Here is a 27,676-nt window from a genome sequence, read left to right as displayed (position 1 = left end):
CCAGTAGCATATTGGGCACCTACCGACCTGGGGAGTTCCTCTTTCAGTATCCTATCATTTTGCCTTTTCATACTGTTCATGGGGTTCTCAAGGCACGAATACTGAAGTGGTTTGCCATTCCCTTCTCCAGTGGACCACATTCTGTCTGAGCCCCAGGGAAACCAAATTCTACAAAACAGTTCCAGAAAGTGCTTCAGGCTAACTTTACCATTGAAACAGAACTTTGAGTCTTTACAACTATTTATTACCTTTGCTATTTTTATTCCTCTTCCCTGATAACAGTTGTTTGTTCTTTTGTTCCCTTAAGATCCTTATTGCTGAGACATGTTCAAGGGCAAGCATTGTGGCCAGGCTTAGATCACAAAGCGGCTTAGGCCTAAGGTGGTTTCTTTTGTGTCAAATAGCTATATCTGGTTCACTTCCTCCAGGGTCCCCACCCTATCTGCTTTCAAGGACAGGATGCTTTGGGAGCTGTCTTCCTCAGAGCTTGATAGTAGCCGGATCACACCACATCAATTTTCAGAGCAGCTCCAGTCTTGTTTTTGACTCATATTTACCCCAAGTTGGTCCACACTTTATCAAGGTTGACATCTGGGCAGAAGCTCTGATTCCTTTCTTAGGTGGTGATGTCTCATTCCAACTTTCCCAAAGTAAGATGGGTGATATTTGTCAAGGCTGATTGTGTGGTAATGAATGCCATCCTATTACCCAGACCTCCCAGTCCTTCTGATGTTTGATGATGTACCGTGGCCATGACTCACATGGACCCTAAGTTTCTGGGTCTTCCTCGTCAGGATGGCATGTCAGTGTCTGAGATGAAAGAGGGAGCTTCTGTTTGTACTAACAAGAGTAGGCAACCACTACTATCCTTAAAGGGTTTCCCAGGTGATACAGTCGGAGAAGGCAATGGCAACCAACTCCAGTATTCTTGCCTGGAAAATCCCATGGACGGAGGAGCCTGGTAAGCTGCAGTCCATGGGGTTGCAAAGAGTCAGACACGACTGAGTGACTTCACTTTCACTTTTCATCTTCATGCATCGGAGAAGGAAATGGCAACCCACTCCAGTGTTCTTGCCTGGAGACTCTCAGGGACAGCAGAGCCTGGTGGGCTGCCGTCTATGGGGTCTTGCAGAGTCGGACATGACTGAAGCGATTTAGCAGCAGCAGCAGCAGGTGATACAGTGATAAAGAATCTGCCTACCAGTGCAGGAGACACCGGAGACTAGGCTCAATCTCTGGGTCAGGAAGATCTCCTGGAGGAGGAAGTGGCAACCCACCCACTGCAGTATTCTTGCCTGGAAAATTCCATGGACAGAGGAGCCTGGCAGGCTATACAGTCCATGGGGTCGCAGAGTTGGACATGACTGAGCACATATACACACTATCCTTAAAAGTTCTTAGAAGTGGCCACTTTTTTTTTTTTTTTTTTTGGTCCCCCACCCCCCGGGTGGCTTGCAGGATCTTAGTTCCCCGACTATGGATTAAACATAGGCCCAAAGCAATGAAAGCTTGGAATCCTAACCACTGGACCACCAGGGAATTCCCAGATTCTGCCTGTATGGTTTAAAATGTACAGATAAGCAAGAATAAAATACCATTCTGAAATCCTGAGCTTTCGAATGGCATGTTTGATGTCATGTGGACTGCACACCTGGGCCCTTGAAATATGTCCTGGTTTGCTGTCCCTGGATGGATGGTCCCCAAGTCTGGTCATCTTCTCATCTCCTGTTGGAGCACCTTTGTCCCCCCTTCTGCCTACCCCCTTACGTGGCAGATTCCTTTCAGACCTGTGACAACAAGTACTCTTGCATGAGTCACTGGGTAGCTGCTTTTCTGTACTCTGAGGGCAAGAAAAGAAGGCTTCTTTCCCCGGTGTGAATTACTCTTCTGGCAAAGTGCTGCCCAAGGGCACGCGTGTGCTGTCTCCACTTCTCCCCATCACTGGTTCCTGTCCCCTCCTCACCCACTCAGAGCCTTGTCGTGCTCAGAAGGGCGTCCTGCACATCGGGCAGCCTTCTCCATGTCAACATCCCTTTAGTGAGAAAACGAATTATTAGTAGGAAAATAGTGATGTTAACTCTTACAGTTACATGGGACACTGAGGTTTGTTTGTTTGTTTTTTAATATTTGCTGTGCCGGGTTTTAGTTATGGCACACAGGGTCTTCTATCCATTGTGGCAGGCTGGGTCTAGTTCCCTGACCGGAGCCGGAACCTAGACCCCCTGTGTCGGGAGCACAGAGTCTTAGCCACTGGACCACCAGGGAAGTCTAAGTGTGACTGAAATTGAAGGAATTGGGACCAGAGGCATTTGTGGGAAGGGGGAACATTAACCTCTTCATACTCTTCAACTATTAAATGTTCACAAAGCTCAAATGCTCCTGCTTCCTGCACATATAGGGCACTTCACTTTGAAGTGCATCTTTTCAACTCGATCCATTTTTCAGTACTTAAATTTCAGAGCTGTTTTAAAATGTGGAAACATTCAAGACGGGTCTGAGCTGTTTTATGTTGGGAACGCTTTTGCTGTCACTTTGAAATGCTGCTTTATGTGAGCAGCTTGAGAGCATAAAAATGTAAACCTTGGCGTGAATGAATAGAAACCAGCACATGCCAAATGCTGCTTTCCAGCTTTAATTCCTTGATAGACTACATTTGAAAATGTCTCTTAGAAGCTATTTTTTGTTAAAATAATTTGTCATCATGAGTATGCCCTTGATATCTTATTATTTCCATAAAGCACTGATAAGCCTCAATAATATTTATTGTTCAGCCTTCCATCGTCTTTTCAGCAATGTAAATTTTTATGCATAAATTGTCATGTTAAAGATTAAAATGATGTGTTTATATATATTTAATATTCAAATAGTAGATTTTTCAAACGTGATTTTTGGCCTTTTTTTCCTCCTCCCTGGAAGAGTCAGTACCTCACCAGGTATGAACACACACACATACATATACACACAAAAAAAATGAACACATGTGTCTGAGTTTTTAGGTGGAATCATCTGCGAACCAGCATCACCATTCACTTTAAGTATTTCCTCACATAGCATTGTCACTTATACTTCAAAACAAACAAATGTACAAACAAACTCATAGAAAAAGGGACCAGAAAAAAGAAACAGACTCAGAAAAAGTGGTTCTCAGATAAATGAGTACCAGAGATGTAATGTACAACATGGGTAATATAATTAACACTGTTTTATGTTATGTGGGCTTCCCTTGTGGCTCAGCTGGTAAAGAATCTGCCTGCAATGTGGGAGACCTGGTTCAATCCCTGGGTTGGGAAGATCCCTTGGAGAAGGGAAAGGCTACCCACTCCAGTATTCTGGCCTGGAGAATTCCATGGACTGTAATAGTCCATGGGGACACAAAGAGTCGGACATGACTGAGCGACTTTCACTTTCACTGTGTTACATATGAAAGTTAAGAAAGTAGATCCTAAAAGTTCTCATCATAAGGAAAAAATTTTCTTTTTAAAAAAAGTTGTATCTCTATGAGATGATAGATGTTCACAAAACTTCCTGTGGTGATCATTTCATGGTGTCTAAGTCAGATCATTATGCTGTACACCTTAAATGTATACAGTGCTGTTTTAAAATTGTATCTCAATAAAACTGTGGAAGAAAAGTGGATTTTTTAGTTTTTCAGAGCCCACATGAAAATACTTTGGAACAAAATCAGATCAAATCTTTGGAATTCAAAGTGGCTCAACACATGGAAGGAACACAATATAATGCTTGCCAATTATGTGCCTGCCCAGGGGGCTGAACTGAATTCCTTTTTACTAATTTGGACATGCCTTCTCTTTCTCAGTGACACAGGAACAACACCTCCAGAGAGTGGCATTTTTGGATTTATGATAAACTTCTCTGCATTTCTTGGTAAGTACACAATGAAGTGAAGTGAAGTGAAGTCGCTCAGTCGTGTCCGACTCTTTGCGACCCCACGGACTGTAGCCCACCAGGCTCCTCCGTCCATGGGATTTTCCAGGCAAGAATACTGGATTGGGTTGCCATTTCCTTCTCCAGGAGATCTTCCAGATCCAGGGTTTGAACCCAGGTCTCCTGCAGTGTAGGCAGACACTTTAAGGCAGAGTCATTAAGTACACAATGATTATTATAAGTAAATTAAAAACTCCCAATCTCAGGTGACGTAAAATGTTATAATTTAAGTATCATTTTTTATTGTTACTTTTTAACAGGCATTATTTTTTAAAAAACGTTTTATTTTGTATTAGGGTATTGCCGATTAACAAACAGTGTTGTGATAGTTCCACAGCAAAGGGGCTCAGCCATACATATACATGTATCCATTCTCCCCCAAACTCCCCTCCCATCCAGGCTGCCACATAACACTGAGTGGAGTTCCCTGTGCTATACAGTAGATCCTTGTTGGTTACCCATTTTAAATGTAGCCGTGTGTACATGCCCATTCCAAATTCCCTAATTATTCCTTCCCCATTCCTTCTCCCTGGCAACTATAACCTCTTTTGGAAGTCTGTGAGTGTGTTTCTAACAGACATTACTTCTTAGAACACTTGTAGATTTATGGAAAAATTGAGCAAAATGTAGAGATTTCCCATGTATGCCTTACTCCCTTGCACTCCTCTTGGTTGCTTTCTCCATTAACAACATCTCCCCATCAGTGTGGCTTTTTGCTTCGAGGCAAGGCAGAATCTGACATGAATATCTTTGTTTAAAATGCTCTCTGATAAATGATTAGCTTTTAGTCTGCTTTTAAAGATTCAGTAAAAAATGTGGCCGTCATACACTATTGAATACATAGAAATCTACTTTATCCTGACACATGCATAATATCCATCTCATGGACATATGATAATTTATAATTCAATCCCCTTTTGTTATATTTTAGGCTATTTCTTATTTTGTAATTTACATTGCCAAAGTGAATGTATTTTAAATATATCTGTGCATATCATGTGGAGTTTTTCTGTAAGCAAAATTTGCTGAGTTAAAAGGAATAGTACCCTCTCACACCATTCACAAAAGCCAGTGGCAAGTAAAGAACTAAACATGAAGAACAAAACCATAAGAGGATTTGGATGTAATTGTAGGAAAATATTTTCAAAACCTTAAGATGGAAAAGCTTATCTAAGCTTACACAAAACCCAGAAGCTAAATAGGAAAGAACTGACAGATTTGGGTAGATAAAAAATTAAAACTTCTAATTGATGAAAGATACACAAAGTTAAAGACAAACAACAGACCAGAAGAAAATTTGTAATGTTTATAGAAGACAAGAGACTAATGTACTTAATGTACATAAAATCAACTACAAATTAAAAATGAACAAACTCAAGAGAAAAATAAAAACAAGATAAGCATGCAATTTTCAGAAGAAATGCAAAGGACGAGTGAACATAATAAAGGTTTCTCAGTCTCGTGGACAATCAAAGAAACGCCAATTAAACCAACAGGTTGCCATTTTTCATTTGTTAGACTGGCAGTAATTAAGAGGACAAGGGCATGCAATAGTTGCTTTCAGACGCTTCTGTGGGAGTATAAATTGCCTCAGTCTTGGAGCAATTTGGAGGTACTTCTTGGCATTTTAATTGAGCATAGTTTTTTTTGACCCAGGAATACTACTTCGAGGAATTCGTCTTTCAGAAACACTGAAAGTGTGCCAAAGACATCTATACAAGGATGTTCATTGAGCATTGCTTGTAATGGGAAAAGTACATAATGTAGAAATCTATCATTAGGAGAAAGATGAGATAAGTATGGCATTCACTGTACATCATGATGAGGTATATAGACCTATTTGTACTGACATTGGCAGGATCCCTATGGTACATTTTTTATTTTAATTTGTTTATTTTTGACTACATGGGGACTTCGTTACTTCATGCGGGATTTCTCTAGTTCCCGAGATCGGGGAGCTACACTCCAGTTGCAGTGCTCGGGTTCTCAATGTGGTGGCTTCTCTTACTCTGAAGCACGGGCTCCAGGGCTCATGGGCTTCAGCAGTTGCAGCATGTGGGCTCAGAAGTTGTGGCTCACGGGCTTAGTTGCCCTGTGGCATATGGGATCTTCCCAGAACAAGGATCAAACCCTCGTCTCCTGCATCAGCAGGTGGATTCTTAATCACTGGGCCACGAGGGAAGTCAGGGGTGTGTGTGTGTGTGTGTGTGTGTGAAAGAGAGAGAGAGAGTCCAGGTCTGAGTCTGATGGCAGAAAGAAATAAGGTGAGCAAGGGCAGGGGTGAGGGCGTGGGAAGACTGTTGCAATCAGGAGACTGATTACAATCTTGATAACAACCAATACAATCTTGGTAAAAACCATGCAAAACTGTTCATGTATTTTTCCTTCTAAAAGATCACTAAAAATTCATCATAGTCTGTTTCTTTTTCAGGGGCAGCCACAATGTACACAAGGTATAAAATAGTAGAGAAGCAAAATCAAACCAGCTATTTCAGCACTCCTGTTTTTAACTTGGTGTCCTTGGTTCTCGGATTGGTGGGATGCATCGGAATGGGTATTGTAGCCAATTTCCAGGTACGACCTGAAGTCTTTTAAGTTATTGGGGGTGATGGAGTTTATGTATCTGGAAAGAAAAGTGAAAGTGTTAGTCGCCCAGTCGTGTCCAACTCTTTGTAACCCCATGGACTGTAGCCCCCCAGGTTCCTCTGTCCGTGGTATTCTCCAGGCAAAAATACTGGAGTGGGTCGGCATTCCCTTCTCCAGGGATATGTATCTGGAGGGAAGAAGCAAGAACAGCAGAGGCACATTTGTGCCAAGAGATCTCTCAAACAGTTGATGAGTATATGAAAATTGGGCTAGTTTGCTTTTTAGAAACAAACTATTTTTTTTTTTTTAGATTTATTTATTTATTTATTTAGTTGTGCTGTCTTTGTTGCTTCCCGGGCCTTTCTCTAGTTGACGCAAGCGGGGGCTGCTCTTCATTGCAGTGGCTTCTCTCCTCTGTAGTTGTGGCTCCGTAGCTGTGGCATTCAGGCTTAGTTGCTCTGTGGCATGTGGGATCTTCCTGAATCAGGGATCGAACCTGTGTCTCCTGTATCGGCAGGTGGATTCTTTACCACTGAGCCCACGGGAGATCCCAGAAAAAAATCTTTGTCATTTGAAAGTCAAGTCTTGGGAGAAATGGGATGCATGTATGTATGACTGTGAAAAGGAGCATGCTTCAGCCCCTGCTGTGGGCTCTGGATGGCTGAGCTGTTCCTGAGGTAGTTTAATGTGCTGGGAGAGCTTCTTCAGTCATTGTAATGGTTTCACTAACAGTGTGAACATATTTCTGCATGTGAGCATGCGTATATTTACTGATGCTACTGTTTGAACGTCTGGTGTTCAAAGAGAAACGTGTGATCTCTTCCTTTCACAGATGAGGACCTAGGTACATGGAGGTGAAAGAATCTGCTCAGGGTTACTCAGCTAATCAGTTGCAGGGCTGACATATGTCCTTATTGGAGCATATTAACTTATATGACAACTACTGAAGAGTCTGCTTGATCTGTTCTTCAAGGGTTGGAAAAACACTGTTTATTTGGCCACACTGTGTGGCTTGAGGGATCTGAGTCCCCTCACCAGGGATTGAACCCGTGCCCCCTGTAGTGGAAGCGCAGAGTTCTCACCACTAAACTGCCAGGAAAGTCTGCCTACTGATTTTATTCTAACTTGTGAATTCCTATGATTCCAAGGTCTCTTTCAGGGAAAGCATGGGACCTCTTTGTCGACGGAGACAATATTTTATATTTTAAAAAAGTATTGTATTTCAAAGGAGTACTAACTATGAGTACTCACCTCACAGGGTTATTGCTGGGATGCAGTGAGATAATGCATAGTACCTGGCAATCTGAACTTGGTGGTCATCACTTGGTGATGGTCACTGGTCCATCACTAGAGGCCAGCACCCCAGAGGGCCTGCTCTGCCATCACCATTGTCCCTTTGTGGTCATGGAAGTTATTCCTAGAGGACTTTTAGTTCTGCCCCGGAGAACTCCTTCAACCATTTCCCCAACAGAAGTGAGTTGATCTTGTGTGATGCTTACTTTCAAAAGAAGGTGTCAGCCTTCAGTGCTAGCTGGCTGATCAAGTCCACTAAAGCCAGAGCAGGAAGGCGCTTCCCCCTGGCGTGGACCTGGGAGGCTGATAACCTCAGGCCTCCACCTGCACCGTTTGCTGTCCCCCTGTTCTCTAGTGTCTGCAGGCATTAGACCATTGTCGGAGATCCCGCCGCCTCACCTGCACCACGTGGGCCTCAGGGAATCAGCTTTTCTGCCCTGCACCTGGAGGAAGCCATCTGTCGTCATCATTGTTTAGTTGCCAAGTTGTGTCCGAGTCTTTGTGACCCCGTGGACTGTAATCCTCCAGGCTCGTCTTTCCTCCACTGTCTCCCAGAGTTTGCTCACATTCATGTTGTCTGTGAGGGGAGAGTATAATAAAGTGTTCTGGGAAACCCAGCGCTGGGTTGTGAGGGGTGAGGCACCCTCCCTTGTATGACACAGAATCTTCAGGACAGCCCAAGGCAGGGATGTTCCTCCCAGGTCGACAGCCAACGTGTTTTTGTTTGGGGGTGTTACAAGTCCACAACTCCCAGTGTTTCACTGTTAACACTGGCAAAAGGTGAGCTCCAAAACTGCAGCTCTCTGGAGCAAAACCTATAAGGCTTCCGGGGGGCATCTGCAAACTTGGTTTGCTTTTGGCTCTGTTGAATTTTCCTACTCTTGTTGTCTCGTATGAGGAAATAGGGCTTCCCAGGTGGCTCAATGGTAAAGAACTTGCCTGCCAGTGCAGGAGACATAAGTGACATGGGTTTGATCCCTGAGTCAGGAAGATCCCCTGGAGGAAGGCATGGCAACCCACGCCAGTATTCTTGCTTGGAGTATCCCATGGACAGGATCACAAGAACTTCAGGCTTCCTTAGTGGCTCAGAGGGTAAAAATCTGCCTGCAATGTAGAAGACCTGGGTTCAATCCTTGGGTTGGGAAGATCCCCTGGAGAAGGGAGGTGGCAACCCACTGCAAAATTCTTGCCTGGAGAATCCCATGAACAGAGGAGCCTGGTAGACTACAGTCCTTAGGGTTGCAAAGAGTTGGACACGATTGAGCAACTTAGCACTCACGCACACATGTATGAGGAAATAAACACCACTTGTTGCCACATTGTCATGTGGTAGAGCCCCTCAATGACATTTCCTTTTATTTTATGATTGTGTGCATTTTACATTCCATAACAAACAGCATTTAGTGAAGTTTTCTAGGTGATGGACATTTATGAAAACATTTCATGCTTTACTTGTATAATTCTAATAATGACCTCAGAAGACAGTTAGTAGTTTATCAATGGAGACATGGAGACACAGAGAGGTTAACAGTCTTCCGAAATCTCATGAATCATGAGAGGCAGAAGTTACCTTTGAATCGAAGCAATCTACCAGATCTACCTGATCTATCAGATCAGATCAGATCAGATCAGTCGCTCTGTCGTGTCCGACTCTTTGTGACCCCATGAATCTCAGCATGCCAGGCCTCCCTGTCCATCACCAACTCCAGGAGTTCACTGAGACTCACGTCCATCGAGTCAGTGATGCCATCAAGCCATCTCATCCTCTGTCGTCCCCTTCTCCTCCTGCCCCCAATCCCTCCCAGCATCAGAGTCTTTTCCAATGAGTCAACTCTTCACATGAGGTGGCCAAAGTACTGGAGTTTCAGCTTTAGCATCATTCCTTCCAAAGAAATCCCAGGGCTGATCTCCTTCAGTATGGACTGGTTGGATCTCCTTGCAGTCCAAGGGACTCTCAAGAGTCTTCTCCAACACCACAGTTCAAAAGCATCAATTCTTCGGCGCTCAGCCTTCTTCACAGTCCAACTCTCACATCCATACATGACCACAGGAAAAACCATAGCCTTGACTATAGGGAAGAGTTAAGGTCAAGGCCAGAATGAGGCAAAGTCTGTGAGAAAAAAAGCATGTATACAATTCACAGCTCTAGTGTCAGAAAGCACAATGGAAAATAAATTTTTTTAATGGAAAGGTGATGAACTGGAAAGTTACAATTTCTCTGGTGGAGTGAATTGTTCAGTGGGGGACAGTGTCCTGTGTGATATCCTGCCAGGTCATTCTCACAGTAACACAACATCACAAGTGATGCAGGTGTCTGTGTTTAAACCATAAAGGGCAGACTTTAGGAAGAAGACTTAGGTGGTTAGATAATTACACGTTTGGTTCCCTTTAAGGCTTCTGTGAAGTGATTATATCTTCATAAAGACCAGAAATAGACTCTCTAACTTTTCCTGAGAGCAAAGTGTTTACTTTGTCATTGGGCCCATAAATATATCTTTACAACTTCCTTGTTTGATATCCTGTAATTCATTTTCAGCCTGCTGTGAGCAAACCAACATGCACAGTTATCTCAAGAAGATTTAGAGATGTGAGGGCAAGTGAGAGAGTTGAGTGGTGGTTCTTCCTGAGTGGGAGGAAACCTCATTTATCAGGATCTCACAGCCAGCTTTCTCTCCTGCAGGTGATGGATTTTGGTGTGTTCTCACCAAGCAACCTCTGTCAATGCTTTTGTGTCCCTCACAAAGTCTCCTTTTTGGAAAAGTCATTTCCCGAGGTTGAATCCTGTCAATAGTCTAGTTTTCTCTAGTGTTACTATTAGGTTGTCCAAAACGTTCATTTGGGTTTTTCCATACAGTCTTACAGAAGAAACTATGAACTTTTTGGTCAACTCAATATCAAGAGAGTTTCAAAAAAAAAAAAAAGGTTTTCACCTTAACCTCTATGCAAAATTCATGTCTGATATGCGTCATTTGCCTTTGCCTTCTGAAGGACATCTTGGATGAGAGAATATGTTTCCACCATGAAAAAAAGGCACACTGGAGATACAGCTCCTGCTAAATTGAGGGCCTTTGGACCTGACTTCATCAGGGTTAATGTGGGTCTCTTGGAGTTTACAGAATAAGATCCAAAAGGATATGTTAAATTGGCCAGGGTTGAGGAAGCAAATTTCCTGACAGTGCTAGTTAGAGGGGTGGGGTGGCAGTGGAAAACAAAGTATGTAAATTCTGGATCTGATTTGCTTACCAGCCTGAAAAGAAAATGGAGAGTGGAAAGTACCGTTATCATCGGAAGATGCTCCTAAAATAACCTCGGTGCCTTCGCAGCAGATGCTTTGTCTTTTGTTTATCTTTCCTTGCTCAGTTGTGCCTAAGATTCAAGGGCTGAAAAGAATTTGTTTTTCTTATTTCTTTTATGTATTTTTTTCGTTTAATATGGGCTTTCACACCCCCCTGCCCAGTTTTATTGAGATACTGTTATTGAACCAGGCCCATTTTGCCCAACTCGCAGCAAGCCAAACGTATGCTGTGGAATAACCAAGTTTCTGGCATTTACTTCAATGCTGGAAAGGCCTTGATCATTTTCTGTAAGCCGCTGCCTTTTCCCAAGACGGGGCGGGTGCATTTGTGATGCCTGATGGGCTTGAGAAGCCCAGAGCCAGTGAGTGTTGCACTCTGGATGTGCGCGGAGTAACAGCAGGTGTGTGACGTTCTCTCTAGGAGCTGGCCGTTCCCGTGGTCCACGACGGCGGTGCCCTTCTGGCGTTTGTCTGCGGCGTCGTGTACACGCTCCTGCAATCCGTCATCTCTTACAAATCCTGTCCCCAGTGGAACAGCCTTTCCACGTGCCACGTGCGAATGGCCATCTCTGCTGTGTCCTGCGCAGCTGTCATACCCAGTATCCTTTGAGCGTTTGTCAGGCTCCTTGCAAGCCCCACACCCCTTTCACCTCACTCCTACTCCCCCAAAATGGAGAAAGCTAAGGCTGACAGCCAGGTGTCAACAGGCTTCAGAAGAACGACTGGGCAAATCACAAGGAAAATAGCTCAACCTTGTCTGGTTAAATCAAAAGAATCTTTGGGGGAAAGAATGGTGTGAAAGGAAAATGGAAAAAAAAAAATGTCAGAACACTTCAGTCTCTGTTTACTTTCCTTCAACAGGGTCCGTTTCATGAGCCGTGTGAAAATATGTATTTTTCTTTGTAGTGGTTGGCTAAAGACATCAAATATTGATATTGTACTTAAAGTACTAGCCCAGTGGAGTCCCAAGAAGCCAGACTGTCCCTTTTTCCCACAACTAGGTGATTAGAGGGTTTGATTTACTTGTCCACATTAAGAGGTCTTAAAAAGCTCTATACTATTTATTTCTAAGTCATTTAAAACACATTTAGCTTTTTCTTTTTACCACTGATTTCATTTTCAAAATGAAATTTTATTTTTTCTATGTCAGCAGTGTGGAAGGAAAATATAAATTTATCATACTAATATATTCTGATTTAGAAGAAAAGAAAACCAACTCTTCCATTTTTTTTCTTTCTCATTCTTTCTTTTCCTTTTTTCTTTCCCCCAAGAGGCATTTAACAAAATAAAACTGGTCTTTCAGGGGTGGAAAATTTCCCATCTTTCAAAATATCATCTGTAGTCATATCAAATACTGAAGAGTCAATAAAAATTGAAGATTGCTGTCAGATTATTGGAAAGCAGCAACTATTTTATTAGCACTGGTTTTGTTCATCTGGGTTGGATTGTGGTATGTGGTGGACAAGCTTGAGTAAAAAAAGCATGGTGTCCTCATGTGCTTCTAAGTATTAAGCCTTGCATTTCTCTTTCAAAATTGAAGCTATACAAAACGCGAAGTCTAAGGATGGTTTGGGATTTTGTTTTTTGTCATTTAGAGAAGGAAATATTTAATTATAAAAATTTCAAAGCACAGAGGAACGAAATCCTAGTATTGAGAAATTTAACAAATTATAACTTTGGTTCCTAAGATAGTTCCTTCTCTGTTTCCTTATCCTATTTATGGATCGAAGACATTCATGCTTTCTCTGGACACCTATCTCCTCAAAACTTGTAGGTTGTATTAGCTGTCGGATTTATAAAGCCATTTGTAAAGTTAAAAACAAAATTTCTCTATGCAGGAAAGCTTTCCTTCCAACTTTGGAGACAGATCTCTAGGTATTAAAATGAGAGAGTTTTAATAGAATTAGCATTTCAGGTCAGAGTTTCACATACTAATAGTTCCCATTTCTAGAAGTTCCTAGGATCCCTGCTGAGGGGTAGAATCCCTGAACAGAAGCAGATTGAGCCAAGGAACTTGAACAAATGCACCCATATGAAAAAGTCTGTCATCTTAAACATTAGCATCATGGATTTACATTTCCTTACAAAGCTTTTCAAGCATCTTTAAAATGCTCTGTATGAGTTCCATGAAACAGCCTCATTTGACTCCTGAAGAAACCGAGACTTGGGGTCATGCTTCTAAGCCCTTCCTGCTAAATTGTCCATCTTGCATCCAGCTCCTGCAGCTTTCAGAAGCCTTCACAAAATCACTAATGATGCAAAGGCCAGGTTCCTTTTCTTGAGACGTGTAATCTGAGGCTGCCTATTTCTCCAACCTCAGTGTTACACTGTCTCCCGTGTGTGTGGCTCTTCGTTATTCTCGGCTCTTTGTTATTCTCTGCGTTTGCTGGTGCTCTTCTCTTACCTAGATAATCTTCTCCACCTTGTCTTTCTAGAACTGAGCTGTCTGGGGAGCACTTGAAGCGGGGATAGTCTCTGCAGAGATGGGCTGTAAGTGTAAAACACCAGATGTCAAAGACTTAATGAGAAAAAAATGCAAACCATCTCATTAATAATTCTTTGCAGTGTTACATGTTGAAATGAGAACACGTTTGGTATACTGGGTTAAATAAGATATGTTAAGATTAATTTCATTAAGTCCTTTTTAGTTTTTGTTTTTACTGTGGCTACTATAGTAGAAAATTTGAAGTTATATGCCTGAATTTCTGTGGGATAATGCTGTTCTAGCTCACATGCTTGTGTGCTCAGTCCTGTTGGACTCTTGGCGATCCCATGGACTTGTAGCCTGCCAGGCTCCTCTGTCCATAGGATTTCCCAGGCACAAATACTGGAGTGAGTAGCCATTTCCTCCTCCAGGGTAGCTTCCCAACCCAGGGATCAAACCTGCTTCTCCTGTGTCGGCAGGGGGGTTCTTTACCACTTGAGCCACCTGGGAAGCTGTCCTAGAAGCTTCTCAAACCTCAAACAACTATTATTGTTTTTTTGGCTGTGCTGCCTTCACCAACCAAATATCTAATCTTCCCTCTGAGTCATCACTGCACCCTATTCTTTTCTCTCTAACGAGGCACATTCCCTGGGTCCATCAAGGCTGTGATATTTCTGGGAACTGAGACCAGGTCTGTTTTGCCAGAGTTTTCTCTACCTCTCCACCTTCTCCCCAGCATGGTACTTGATGGGACTAAAGGTGAGGTAAAGAATTAAGTGAAAGAATTAAGAGAATTAAGCTATTAGAAACAAAAGTATGGTCATGACATGATCAGGGGACCTTCGATGCTCTCTACTTTTACTTTGAGAAACTGAGAAGTGTTAAAAATGGCAAAACATGAGAGGTGGGGAAAGGCAGGGAGAGAGTATGCTGCCTCCAAATTCAGAGATGCTCAACTTGGTATTAACTGAGGCAACACTTGGAATTCTTAACTCTTTGCAAAAGCTTTTCATTAAAGAGCATCCCCATTACTCTCCAGCTGTCTTTTGTCTTTTAAGTTCAATCAAAACGGTTGCAACCATCTTTGTGCAGACAGTTTTGTCTACCTTGTGCTGTAGCCTCAGTTCCTGGCTTTATTAGACTGACTTCTCAGGGTTTGTCTTTCATCCCCTAGGTCAGATGTAGGATGTCAGGTGTAGGACGTATCTCTTTGATTTGTAAACCCTTTGGGCCAAGGACTGGGGGCTTCCCAGGTGGTGCTTGTGGTTAAAAATCCACCTGCAATGAAGGAGACCAAGGTTCGATTCCTGGGTCAGGAAGAGCCCCTGGAGGGGGCGTTAGGGCAACCCACTCCAGTATTCTTGCCTGGAGAATTCCATGAACTGAGGAGCCTGGCAGGCTACAGTCTATAGGGTCACACAGAGTCAGACACGACTGAAGCAATTTAGCACACATGCACGCATGGGCTAAGGATTAAGGTCTACTTATACACAGTTATTCAATGGAAAAAGTCTGTTTTTTTTTTTTTTTTTAAACAATAATACCTTAACTTGCTGTAGCTTGTGTTTGTATATGAGCCTTTGTATATGAGTACTTTGTACTCATATGAGTACTTTGTAATGCTTTGGTACTTTGAAATGTTAATTTTTCCTTGAAGCTATTGCCTTGAACATAATATTTTAAGGAAGAAGAATTTTAATTGACATTTTAATTTAGGGAAAATAGTATTTTAGGGAAAAAGCACTCCAAAATCACCCATATTAGACTGCTGTGTCAGTGATTTTGACCAAATTTAAACAACAGGGTCAAGCAAAATGTAGCCACAGATTAAAAATCTTCTATACATAACTGCCAAAGTATTGCTAAGGGAGGACTATTTCCATGTTGTATTTAAACTTCTGTCATAATCAGACTTAAGGTTTGAGATGATAAGAAGCTGATATAACTGGTTTGATTGTAAATATCTTGGTACTAACATTTGAACACTGTGCAATGGTTATATTATTAGAAGAATAATCTAGTCTTTAACACTAAAGGACCTAGTCTTCAGTTTCCTTAACCAATTCCCCTTTTTTAGTGATTGCCTGTGCTTCACTAATTTCTATAACCAAGCTGGAGTGGAATCCAAAAGAAAAGGTAAAATTTAAGTTGTTTTAAATGTGACTGTCAAACCTGGTTCCTGCGTTTTCAAAATTATTTTTAAAAATTTGAATTTCTAATTCTCTCTTAATCCCTTCAACCATTGAGGCTTAGTAAAAGAAGTGAGATTGAAGAGCAGGGAAATGATGTGAATGAAGGTGTGTGGCAGTCAGAGGAAACAGGCAAGCTAAGCATACGGGGGATCTGCTTAGCATGGGATGGGAACAGAGAAGAACAGTTTCTCAGCATAGTGTGAGAAATAAATGTGGTCAGGGTAAGTTTGTGGGGGAGTAATTTGTGCAAGTCTTCAAGAGGTGGGCAGAGAGGCTCATGCTTGATGTAGGTGATCAGAATAAGCCTCTGAAGGCTTTTGAACAGGAAAGTAAATTAAAATTATATTATTGGATGAGTATCATTAGTCAGAAGCAGCCCCTGGGATGGATTGAAGAGGAGAGAGCCCAGAGGCAGGATGGCAGGAAGAAGGTAGTTCCACTAGATTAGATTTCAAATCGAGATTCACCTACATTGGAATTAATAGCTTGAGTATGAAAGGAAATGAAGTGAAATGACTTCCAAGCTTTTGTCTTGGGTAAGCTGAAGAACATGTTCTCATGAACAGATTCGGTTCCTAACAGGAATTAATGATTCCATGGGGGGAAATGGATGGGTTTGGTTTCAGAATAGTTGAATCTGAAGCTACAGTGAAACACTGAGGAGAAATGTCCAGTTAGACACCAGGGACAGGATCAAGAGCCATCAGAGCATAGGGTGGAGTGACAGGTAATTTCCAGACCCAGCATAGGAACATGAGGAATCAGATGTTTTGAATTGAGATCAGCTCATGCCCTTAGTTGGGAGAAGGCAATGGCAACCCACTCCAGTACTCTTGCCTGGAAAATCCCATGGACGGAGGAGCCTGGTAGGCTGCAGTCCAGGGGGTCTAAGAGTCAGACACGACTGAGCAACTTCACTTTCACTTTTCACTTTCATGCACTGGAGAAGGAAATGGCAACCCACTCCAGTGTTCTTGTCTGGAGAATCCCAGGGGCGGCAGAGCCTGGTGGGCTGTTGTCTATGGTGTCGCACAGAGTCGGACACGACTGAAGCGACTTAGCAGCAGCAGCACCATGCCCTTTGTTAACCTACAGAGAGATGGGAGTTACTGATGAGCAGGAGTTTTTTCCCAAGGCAAAGGTGGAGTTACTGATGCTTTTCGAAAAGCAGTTTCAAGGACTTCTCTGGTGGTCTTTTGGTTAAGACTCTGTGCTTCCACTGCTGGGCACGGATTTGATCCCTGGTTGGGGTAACAGCAGGGTCTAAGGAAGGACTTTCCACCATTACAAAGGATTCTGGCAGGTGATGGAATCCCGCAGGAGGCAAGAGAGAGACTGAAGGACCAGTCAGGCAGAAATTAGGAGGAAAAAGTTCTTCCTGAAAAGGAGAGCTCACAGCAGAGCAGCCTCGGGTGTATTTTACTTTTTAACCACTGGGGGGAGTCCTTCCACCACAAATCAAATGAAACAAGTCTGCTGCTGGGAAAGATTAATCAATCCCCCGACAGTTACCCCCAACCCCTTTTTTTCCCATTCATTTTCTATCTTAAAAATGTGGAAAGTACCTGATTTTCTATTCACTCCGAAAATTGCTATCCCACTCATTGCCTTCTGTTCCCAATATCCACAAATGCAAAGAAAACCCTTTACATCAATTCACGGAATAGAATGTAGTGCAAGAGTCCGGACCCCTGCTTCAGTGTACTGTCATTGACGTCATGCTACAGATATCTTCCCCTCCCCCAAAATTCTGCTTCTATTTGGATAAGCCATCTTCATTGTCCAGGGATGACATGAGATGGGGTTAATGTTATAGTCCTTTGAAAAGGACGTGGCCCTGGTTCTGGACTCCCTAATACAGCTGGTCATATACTCCCCAGGGTGGCCTGGGTGAGAACAGCGGGTGGATGCAACCCTCCGTGGGGAGGGGGAGCAGTGGTATCAAGTTTGATGCACCTCGATGAGATCTTTGTGGTGGAGCAAAGAAAAGAACCCACCTGTAGTCTAGCACATTTGTTTGTTCACCTTTGTAACTGACAGCAGAGCAGACAGTGAAGCAGGAAGAAAATACAGGTTATGATCTGAAATCAGAGGGCTGGAACTGGTGACAGGCCACAGGCTAATTTGGCATGTGGGCTAAAATCAGAATGTAGACAAGCATTTTTGACTTGGACTCTGCTGCTGCTGCTGCTGCTAAATCGCTTCAGTCGTGCCTGACTCTGTGTGACCCCATAGTCGGCAGCCCACCAGGCTCCCCTGTCCCTGGGATTCTCCAGGCAAGAACACTGGAGTGGGTTGCCATTTCCTTCTCCAGTGCATGAAAGTGAAAAGTGAAAGTGAAGTTGCTCAGTCGTGTCTGACTCTTAGAGACCCCATGGATTGCAGCCCACCAGGCTCCTCCGTCCATGGGATTTTCCAGGCAAGAGTACTGGAGTGGGGTGCCATTGCCTTCTCCAGACTTGGACTCTAGACAGTATTTAAAACTGTTTTTGTTTATCATTTTTTAAAAGATTTTTTGATGTGAACCATTTTTTATAGAGTCTTATTGAATTTGTTACACTATCACTTCTGTGTTTTGTTTTTTTTTTATGTTTTGAGTTTTTTGGCCCTGAGACATGTGGGATCTTAACATCCCCTGCATTGGGGTCTTAACCACAGAACCACCAGGGAGGTCCCTAAAAATGCTTTTAAAGTGGTTTCCAGCATTTAAAAAATCAGGGAAGATGTCTTTGTCTCTGACACACGCACACACACTCCATGGGTTGGTTTTTTTTTTTTTTTTTTTTTTTTAATCTCAAAGTTACACTGGGGTCGTATTTTCCCATTTGACAAGAATGGAACTGAACAGATGAGGCATGGGCTCCCCATTGTCCCTGTCTTTTTGCAACCATCAGTTTCATTTCTTTTTCCTGGCCTCCAGAGGTAGCCAACTTTGGAACCCCAATTGAAGCCCTTCTGTTTCATGCCTTGCACCCTCTCATTCCTATTAGCAAGAAGAGAAGTCTCAGTATTAGCTTTTGCTTTGTAGCTGTGCTAACCTTATAACAAGCAGACCTGTTGTCTGAACTGACGTTTTCTAAAGCAACAGAGAAACACAGAAGCCAGTCTCCTTTAGATGCACACTTCAGATCTTAGGAATAACCACACAGACACTAGATAGGTGTTTTTCAAGCCTGCCTTTCAATTTTGGGGTTCCCAGCGGTGGGAGAACCAGTCATGCTTTGTATGGAAAGTTCTTTCTTCTAATGAGTCCACATTTGCTTTCCACTCTCAGCCATTTTGTGGTCCTTCTTCTGCCTGATGAAATTCCACAGACAAGTTGTAAAGCCAGAGTGTGTGAGAACCGGAGAGAACTTTGGGGTTATTGTATTTGCATTCTCGTTGGGCAGCTGCCCCGACGCACATCCACATGGCCTTGCTCACCACGTTTCCTCCGGGGGTTGATTTATGCTCACTGGACAGCTTTTTCCTCTGTCCCGCCCTGCTCATTGTTATTTCAATATGTCCACTAAAGTGAATGCATGTAGGCTCACTTCTGTTTCTCTTATTGTTTTTGCTCTTAGGATTATGTATATCACGTAGTGAGTGCGATCTGTGAATGGACAGTGGCCTTTGGTTTTATTTTCTACTTTTTAACATTCATCCACGATTTCCAGGTTGGTATTTATCCATTCATATGTTATAAGTTACTGATGATGAGGGTTAGTAGGAAGCCATAGAACATTTCTCTCATTAAAGAAACATAAGAGCATTAGCTTTCTTTTTTACCCTTATGTGTTTGAAAAACAAAAAAAAAATTTGCAAGTATTGTGCAACTTAGTGTATTCCCAAAGGAAAGCATCTTGAATAGTTCTCCCAAACAAGGAAACATTCATCTGTCCCCTGCCATTTGATGCTTATGGTCATAGATCCTGGTTATTTACTTTGTGAGGAGGTCTCACTTACAAGTTCCAAATAACAGGAAATATGTCTTTTCTTAAAAATAAAAGTGTGTTGTTGAAAAATGTTCTGAAGGCGGAGAGAAGGTGGGACCTTGTCAGATTTGGCAACAGGGAAAGTCTTGCATCTTGAAACAAGTGAATTATTAACTAAAAGGTTACAGAAAGCCAAGAAAATTCTTGAGGACCCAACTCAAGCTCCCTACAAACCATAGTGAGATCATCTCTGAGGGGGTGCAAAGCTCTTAGGAGTTTCAGAGCTGGCACCGGTGTTGTTTACCTTCTTTTAAACTTTTTTTTTTTTTTTTTAAATAGAGTGTCACCTTAAGAATATCCACAGAAATCAATGGTGATGTTTGAAGAAAGAAGAACTCTATCTCACTCAGTGGAAGTGGCAGACAATTCCTGAAAGTGGTACAGAGGACAGACAGGGTTTTAATGCTGCCCTGTGTGGAATTCATCTGCAGCACATCCAGGACTTGAATTTCTTTAAGAATTCCCAATAGTTGTATTATTTCCAAAGGTATGTTTTCCTAGAGAATGTAGAGCATTTATGACATTGTAGCAATGTTTTTATAACTTTCCAAGTAGACACTGTTTTTGTATTAACAAATTCCTGACAGACAAAATAAGGTATTCCAGCAAATGGAGACCTCTTATTTTTATACAAATTCTGTTTTTGTTAATTTCTCTCTGTGTGAGTGATTTGTGGAGATACACTAACTGAGGAATTCATTCAAAAGTAAAATCAGGGGATGTTCTTTTTAAGATTTTATTTTTAGAGAATGCACTGTATAATTTTATACCATAAGAGCATTTCTAAAATTCAGTTTAAAATGATCATTAAGATTTAGTTAATAAACTAACACTAACTAAGAGACTGATTTTTAGATGAACCAAGCAAAAAGCTTCTATCAAAAGGCCTTAAGACCACTATGCACATTAACTCAGTGACCATGGAAGACCTCATTTTGAAATTCCGTCCCCCGCCCTGTGGGCCTCCCTGCTCACAGAGACCCAGCTTTTACCCTTGCTGCTAACTGACGGCAGTCTGTAGTGATGTGTTCCAGGTGGGAAGGTTTCAGCCAGGCAAGTTAGAAATCAAATCCTTCTAACAACAGAGTGAAATGGAGGTGAGCAACTAACAAGAAGAACTCACTGGATTCCAGAATGATGAGGGGAGGAGGGGAGTGTGTCTCAGGGAACATCCGAGGAATGCGGGATTATGGGAAGGAGACTTGCTCAATCCTAAACCTCTGCAGAAACCAACCTGCGAAAAGCATTACACATTCCACTTACAAAGCTGCCCTTTATTGTTACTGGCACAACTCGACACACTGTCTGACTCAGAAGCCGCACCACACATCTCGCATTCCTTTCACGCCAGCCCATGGGCGCTGACGGGGAGTGCAGGGGAGTGCAGGTCTGAGAGGGGAGGGAGAGGAGCACGGTGCAGGAGGGAGTTACTTTGCTCCTCTTCTTCATCCCCACGGCTGGATGTTTGCACACTCTATGAGATGTGAAGCAGATCCTTTGCTCGGTAATAGCACATCACGAATGACGAGTGAAAAGCAAGTCATTCCAGAGGAAGAAGTGGCTCTTGAGATGCAAAGCTTTAAAAGTGGAAGAGAAGGAACTCACCTTCAGGGACCCTCCAGACCAGAAACCCATGTCTAGCCAAGAGGTTCCAGACCTTGAGGGCTCATGCCAAGGGCAGAGCAGCTCACTTGGCCAGCCATGGAAGGAGGCTCAGTAGTGGTCAGCCGCCTCCGCAAGGACAGACCCTATCTCCCCTGTGGGTTCAGTGGTGAAAGACTGAGACCCAGCTCTGGGTTGGTGGTAACTTGGAACTGAAATGCTGGTTACATCTGTGTTCTGCAGAGGAGGAACACCACTTACCTTTGCTGTGGAACCTGCAGTAGAATGAATCCACAGTTGGGTCTCCCTTGGAACAGACTGTTGTTATCAGCCCTTCTTGACACATTCATTGTCATCCTTCATTTCTGTATCTCTCTGCGTGATTTAGATTGGGAGCTCCTTGAGGGCAGAAGTCTGTGCCTTAATCTTTGTTACTCGAGCATTTACCAGGCTGCCTCCTGGTACACAGTAGGTGCTTAATAAAAACTCACTGAATGCATGAATGAGGGAGTGAGCAAGTGGAGACATGGCTGGGGGATGTCTGTAGTACTGCATAATGAGATTTACTCTGGTTTACTAATGAGGTAATAAATAGCCTATGTCACCTTTTAATATTGACTGTTTTGTTTTGTGTGCTGTAAATGTTTCAGTTGTTTGGGCGTCTCCATTCTATGATGACTCTCTTCATCCTGGACAGTTATCACAGAAATTGTTCCATGGGCTAGACCAAATGGTACACCTGGCTTGGCAAACTGAGAAGGCCAAAACTCACTCCAGACAATCACATTCTGCTGATTTCATGAAATCTCAAAAGCTGGTCTCCTCCATATTTTGGTATTATTTCTGATTTCCATGAACTCGCATTTCCTTGGACCTCATGGCTGAAAGAGTAAAATAAAATGAAATATTTCTTTATTTTAAATCTATGTCTCTGTTAAATTATAATATGTCGACTTGGTACTACTATGAAGTATATTTATTCAGGAAAGTATTCTAGCTCCACTTGGATTCTATAGAGGTAGAGTTTAAATCTCATTATTATTATTTTAAAAAATTTTGGCCATACCATGCGGCATGTGGGATCTTAGTTCCCTGATCTGGGATTGAATGCTTACCCACTGCATTGGAAAGTGGAATCTTAAACACTGGACCTCTGAGGAAGTCCCAAACCTTATGTTTTCTTAATTCATGTAGTTTTGCCTGTGGGCAGGATGGCTCATCTTTGTAGAGATTTTTGAGTAGTAGTATCAGAAGTTTGCATAGAAATCCAACTCAACGTTGTTGAAAGAAAGAGAGGCATCTATTGATTCAAGTTATGCGAGGTCCTGCAGTGGAGCTGTCTATAGGGACGGCTGGATCAGAAAGTCACCAGGACTCCATCTATTCTTTCCTTCTCTCTGCTGGCATCATTCTCAGGCAGGCTTTCCCCTTGGTGGGCGTGAGATGGCTTCTAGAAGCCCCAAGCTACAAACTGTCCAGTGGAATGAGAGGGCTTCCTAAAAGTTCTAACCAAAGCCCTCCAGTTGAAACTCACTTTCTCCGATTGGCTGCCTTGGGTCACATGCCCACCCTGTCACCCGGGGAAGTGCAATGCTCTGATTGGTCAGACCAGTGTCACATGTTCACCTCTGGAGCACTGAGAGGGGTCTGCGCCACCCAAACTACTGGGCTGATGGTGCTGGAAAGTTGTTTCTCAGAAGAAAGGGATGGGAAATGGGTCTTGCACTAATGTAAAGCTGCAGATTCCACTACAGAATTCAGTTCTCCCTGACCCCAAGAGGCCAGAAGAGCCAACCCAACTTGATTCAGAGTAAACCAAATTTTACCGGCTACCAATCTTTTCAGGTAAAAAAAAAAAGTTAGTCATATAGGTGATCAGTTTGCCTTCAGTTAACTTCAAAGTCATATTTATATGTTTTCAAATTTCTTGTGTTCTTATTTAATCTCTGAGGTTAGTCAGACAGTGAACTGTCACATGTTTCAAATGAAGAAGCTAAGGCAAAAAAAAAAAGAGAAGTTCAGTGACCTGTAAGTGGTTCTACTGCAACAGATTCCAGTCTGGGGCTCTTGTTTTCTTGATTAATAATCAAGTGCATCTCCCCTGCCCCCTAAACACTAACAGAGGATTCCACAGAAATTGCATTTCATAAACCAAATTAAGTGCATGAGTGTTGTGCTGTGTCTGGATTTCCTAACATCCCTTACATGTGGCATGGTCCCATGCTCCCATTTTTCACTCATTTGGAGACGCCCTGGTCTGGTATTTGGGCCTGGAATGAGGAAGGGGCAGTGGGAGGAAGATAAGTGGTCTTCACTCTCTCCCACTCCCTGATTCTGGCAAGCCTGTAAGCCCAGCCGTCTCCCCACACACATACTCTTGGTCTGGCTCTGAATGCCCTGCATTCTCCAGGCCAGAATGTCATACATCTGCATCCTGTCTGTTGCACAAGAGAGCAAGCAACCACAGCCTCAAGCCCTGGAGGAGAAGTTTCTGATGCTCCTGGGTCACCCCCAGCAGATCCATCTTCTAAAATGAAGGGCAGCAGGATGCCAAAGTCGCGTTGGGGGTGGTGGCGCCCTCCAGAATCGATGCTTGGAAAATGCTGACAGGGCTACCAGCCATCTGCCCTGTGGTTTGGGCCAGGGTGCTGTGAGATGATGCCTAGGAAGCCTGCAGCCTAGGCAGTCCCTCAGTGATGCGCAAAGCCCTCCATCCCCGGAGCCAGCTCCACCTCTGGACTCTTCAGTTACGTGAGTCTCTCTTTAACTTTGGTAGACTCGGGCTGGATTTCTTATGCTTATTCCTAGAAGAGCCCCGATTTATACAAACACTCAAGAGTTCTAATATGCAGATATAGCAAACTACTGTTTCCTGGACTTACTGTGCTGTGGTGGAAAGATAATTTTTAGATAAGTGGCCATTCAGCCGTTCCTCACTTGCAGTCCTTCAACTCTGAATCATGTTTTCTTATTTTTTAAATTTTGAATCAGTCATATATTGATGCGATTCAAACATCAAAACTATAAAAAGGTCCTCTGTGAAGAACCTTTGTACTTGCCTGTTCCCTCACTTAATTCACCCCTCTTCTGGCAGATAGCCCTTTTCAATGAAAATACAAGCAGAAACATACCTATAAGATGATTTCCCTTTTAATTTCTTTCCCAAATGTAGCATACCTTGCACACAGTTTTGAGCCTGCCTTTTTTGACTAGGCAGTGTGTCTCAGAGATATGTACTTACTGGCACCCCACTCCAGTACTCTTGCCTGGAAAATCCCATGGACGGAAGAGCCTGGTAGGCTACAGTCCATGGGGTCACTAAGAGTCGGACACGACTGAGCAACTTCACTTTCACTTTTCACTTTCATGCATTGGAGAAGGAAATGGCAACCCACTCCAGTGTTCTTGCCTGGAGAATCCCAGGGACGGGGGAGCCTGGTAGGCTACCGTCTATGGGGTCACACAGAGTCGGACACGACTGAAGTGACTTAGCATAGCAATACATAGAGAGTTTCTTCGTGTTTCTTTGTTGTTCTGTTTTTAACCCCTGTACAGTATTCCATGTGCCATCCTTTATTTAACAAGACCCCTGTTTGATGATCAGTCATGTGGTTTCCAAACTTTGCAATTACAAGTGAATGACCTAGTACATACAGCATTTCACATGGTTGCAAGGACATCTGCAGGAGAAATCCTGTAAGTGGGAATGGTGGCACCCACGGGAACTGCATCTGTGATTTGACAAATTACTGTCATCTTGCCTTTGGAGCCTCTTGAGCATTTTTTGTTGGAAAATCTTCCCAGCTATTTTACCCTTTCATCCAAACTGGGGATACTGATGGTAAATTCACCTTTTCTGGGCAACACATTCATTCATCATGTGGATTTTGTAGTACAGGTTATGGGGCAGAGACCAGCTGACTGTGTCACTGCTCTTCTACAAACCCCTCTTCCTTCCCCCTTTTATTTAAGCTCCCAGGGTAGGGAGGGCAAGGCTGTTTGCTCCCCTCTCTGCAAACAGAACACCATCCCTGTCTTCTGCCTCCTCTCAGGTGCCCGGTCTCCTTCTGTCCATGGTCAAGAGCATCTCCATCTCAGCTCAGTTCAGTTCAGTCATTCAGTCATTCAGTCATGCCCGACTCTGTGACCCCATGGACTGCAGCATGCCAGGCCTCCCTGCCCATCACCAACTCCCGCAGCTTTCTCAAACTCATGTCCATCAAGTCAGTGATGCCATCCAATCATCTCATCCTCTTTCGTCCGCTTTTCCTCCCGCCTTCAATCTTTCCCAGCATCAGGGTCTTTTCAAATGAGTCACTTCTTCGCATCAGGTGGCTGAAGTATTGAAATTTCAGCTTCAGCATCAGTCCTTTCAATGAATATGCAGGACTGATTTCCTTTAGGATTGACTGGTTTGATCTCCTTGCAGTCCAAGGAACTCTCAAGAGTTTTCTCCAACACTACAGTTGAAAAGCATCAATTCTTCAGCACTCAGCTTTCTTTATGGTCCAACTCTCACATCCATACATGACTACTGGAAAAACCATAGCTTTGACTAGATGGACATTTGTTGGTAATGTCTGTGCTTTCTAACATGCTATCTAGGTTGGCCATAGCTTTTCTCATTCTCGGGTTTTTCATTGTGATCTTGCACTTCTGTCTCTGCCTCTTCTAATCTTGTCCCTTTTCTATCCACTTTCTCTTTTGGGATCTCTTTGAAGGCCTGCCATTTCACTTACACTTCCTTAAGGTCTGAGAACATTTTGCTTTTATAGATATCAATCATCAATCACCATATTCCCTTTCCTCTTTCTGGCAAGCTGACTCATTACAGAACCCTGGGGGAATTCGCAGGCTTTTGGTCCTCCCTGACCTTATAGGAGAAGGCGATGGCACCCACTCCAGTATTCTTGCCTGGCAAATCCCATAGACGGAGGAGCCTGGTGGGCTGCAGTCCATGGCGTCACTGAGTCGGACACAACTGAGCGACTTCACTTTCATGCTCTGGAGAAGGAATAGCAACCCACTCCAGTATTCTTGCCTGGAGAATCCCAGGGATGGTGGACCCTGGTGGGCTGCCGTCTATGGGGTCACACAGAGTTGGACACGACTGAAGTGACGCAGCAGCAGCAGTAGCAGACCTTATAGCTTGGTGGTCAGTGTGGAATGACCAGTGAGTGGGGAACAGGGGGCACACAGAGAGAGATTCCAGCTTTGGGAAATGTAACTTAGAAATAATAGGCTTTACCTATTATACAGAGTGAAGTAAGCCAGAAAGAAAAACACCAATACAGTATACTAACACATATATATAGAATTTAGAAAGGTGGTAACGATAACCCCTCATGTGAGACAGCAAAAGAGACACAGACGTATAGAAGTCTTTTGGACTCTGTGGGAGAGGGCGAGGGTGGGATGATTTGGGAGAATGGCATTGAAACATGTATATTATCATATGTGAAAAGGATTGCCAGTCCAGGTTCGATGCATGAGACAGGGTGCTCAGGGCTGGTGCACTGGGATGACCCAGAGGGATGGGATGGGGAGGGAGGTGGGAGGTGGGTTCAGGATGGGGAACACATGTACACCTGTGGCAGATTCATGTCAATGTATGGCAAAACCACTACAATATTGTAAAGCAATGAGCCTCCAATTAAATAAATTTATATTAAAAAAAAAAAGAAATAACAGGCTTTAAAGATGGCCTACCTTGATACAGGCCCTTGATCCATCATTACACCATAATCCATAGCATCCATGAGGGTTCACTCTGGGCGTGGTGCACATTCCAAGAGTTTTGACAAATGTATACTGAAACGTATCCACTATTGTAGCATCATACCAAATACTTTCACTGTCCACAAAATCCTTTTGTCATTTTGAAAATAACAAAATTGGGTTTACCTATGGGGAGACAGTGTTCACTTTTTTCCAGTATTTTTCAGGTATTCAGGGAATTTTGCTTAACCACCAAGAACATTTTTTACTTGCTTGCATTATTACTCATGTCCTGTTAATACTGATTGAGCATCCAACCATGGCAAAGATGATGTGAGAAGGTGATCATCTCATAATTAGTCGCATTTTACCACTGAGGAAATTAAGGGAATTAATTTCCTTACACACCTTAAGGAAATTAAGGTGTTTGCTGTGAGGTTGTCACCAGGCAGGTACCAACCAAGTGATGACGCTTTGACCAAACCCAGTGATGTGACCCTGACAGTCAACCTTCCCACCGTGTAGGCAACCTTCCCAACCTTCCTACCAGGACCGTGTAGTTATCATCTGTTCTCACGTGAGTATGATTAACTTATCAGTGTCTGTAGGATCACATCACACAAGGCCTCAAGGGGGTGAAATCCCT

The 27,676-nt window shown here is 43.1% G+C and overlaps 1 protein-coding gene across 2 annotated transcripts in view; it reads left to right on the top strand.

Moving 5' to 3' along the window:
* The window catches only part of DRAM1 (DNA damage regulated autophagy modulator 1), a 43,288-nt gene extending 21,478 nt beyond the window's left edge, over positions 1-21,810 (top strand). For both annotated transcript variants that reach the window (XM_055575390.1, XM_055575382.1), the window contains 6 exons: positions 3,818-3,885; positions 6,377-6,519; positions 11,541-11,718; positions 15,622-15,680; positions 19,300-19,392; positions 19,990-21,810. In XM_055575390.1, the coding sequence (XP_055431365.1) occupies positions 3,818-3,885; positions 6,377-6,519; positions 11,541-11,718; positions 15,622-15,680; positions 19,300-19,392; positions 19,990-20,034 (586 nt within the window). In that variant the 3' untranslated portion in view covers positions 20,035-21,810. The remainder of the gene's footprint in view (positions 1-3,817; positions 3,886-6,376; positions 6,520-11,540; positions 11,719-15,621; positions 15,681-19,299; positions 19,393-19,989) is intronic.
* The last annotated feature ends 5,866 nt before the right edge of the window (positions 21,811-27,676 follow it).

Source organism: Bubalus kerabau, chromosome 1 (genome assembly GCF_029407905.1).
Source record: "Bubalus kerabau isolate K-KA32 ecotype Philippines breed swamp buffalo chromosome 1, PCC_UOA_SB_1v2, whole genome shotgun sequence".
Classification (NCBI taxonomy): domain Eukaryota; kingdom Metazoa; phylum Chordata; class Mammalia; order Artiodactyla; family Bovidae; genus Bubalus; species Bubalus kerabau.
This window is presented reverse-complemented; position numbering and strand designations above follow the sequence as displayed.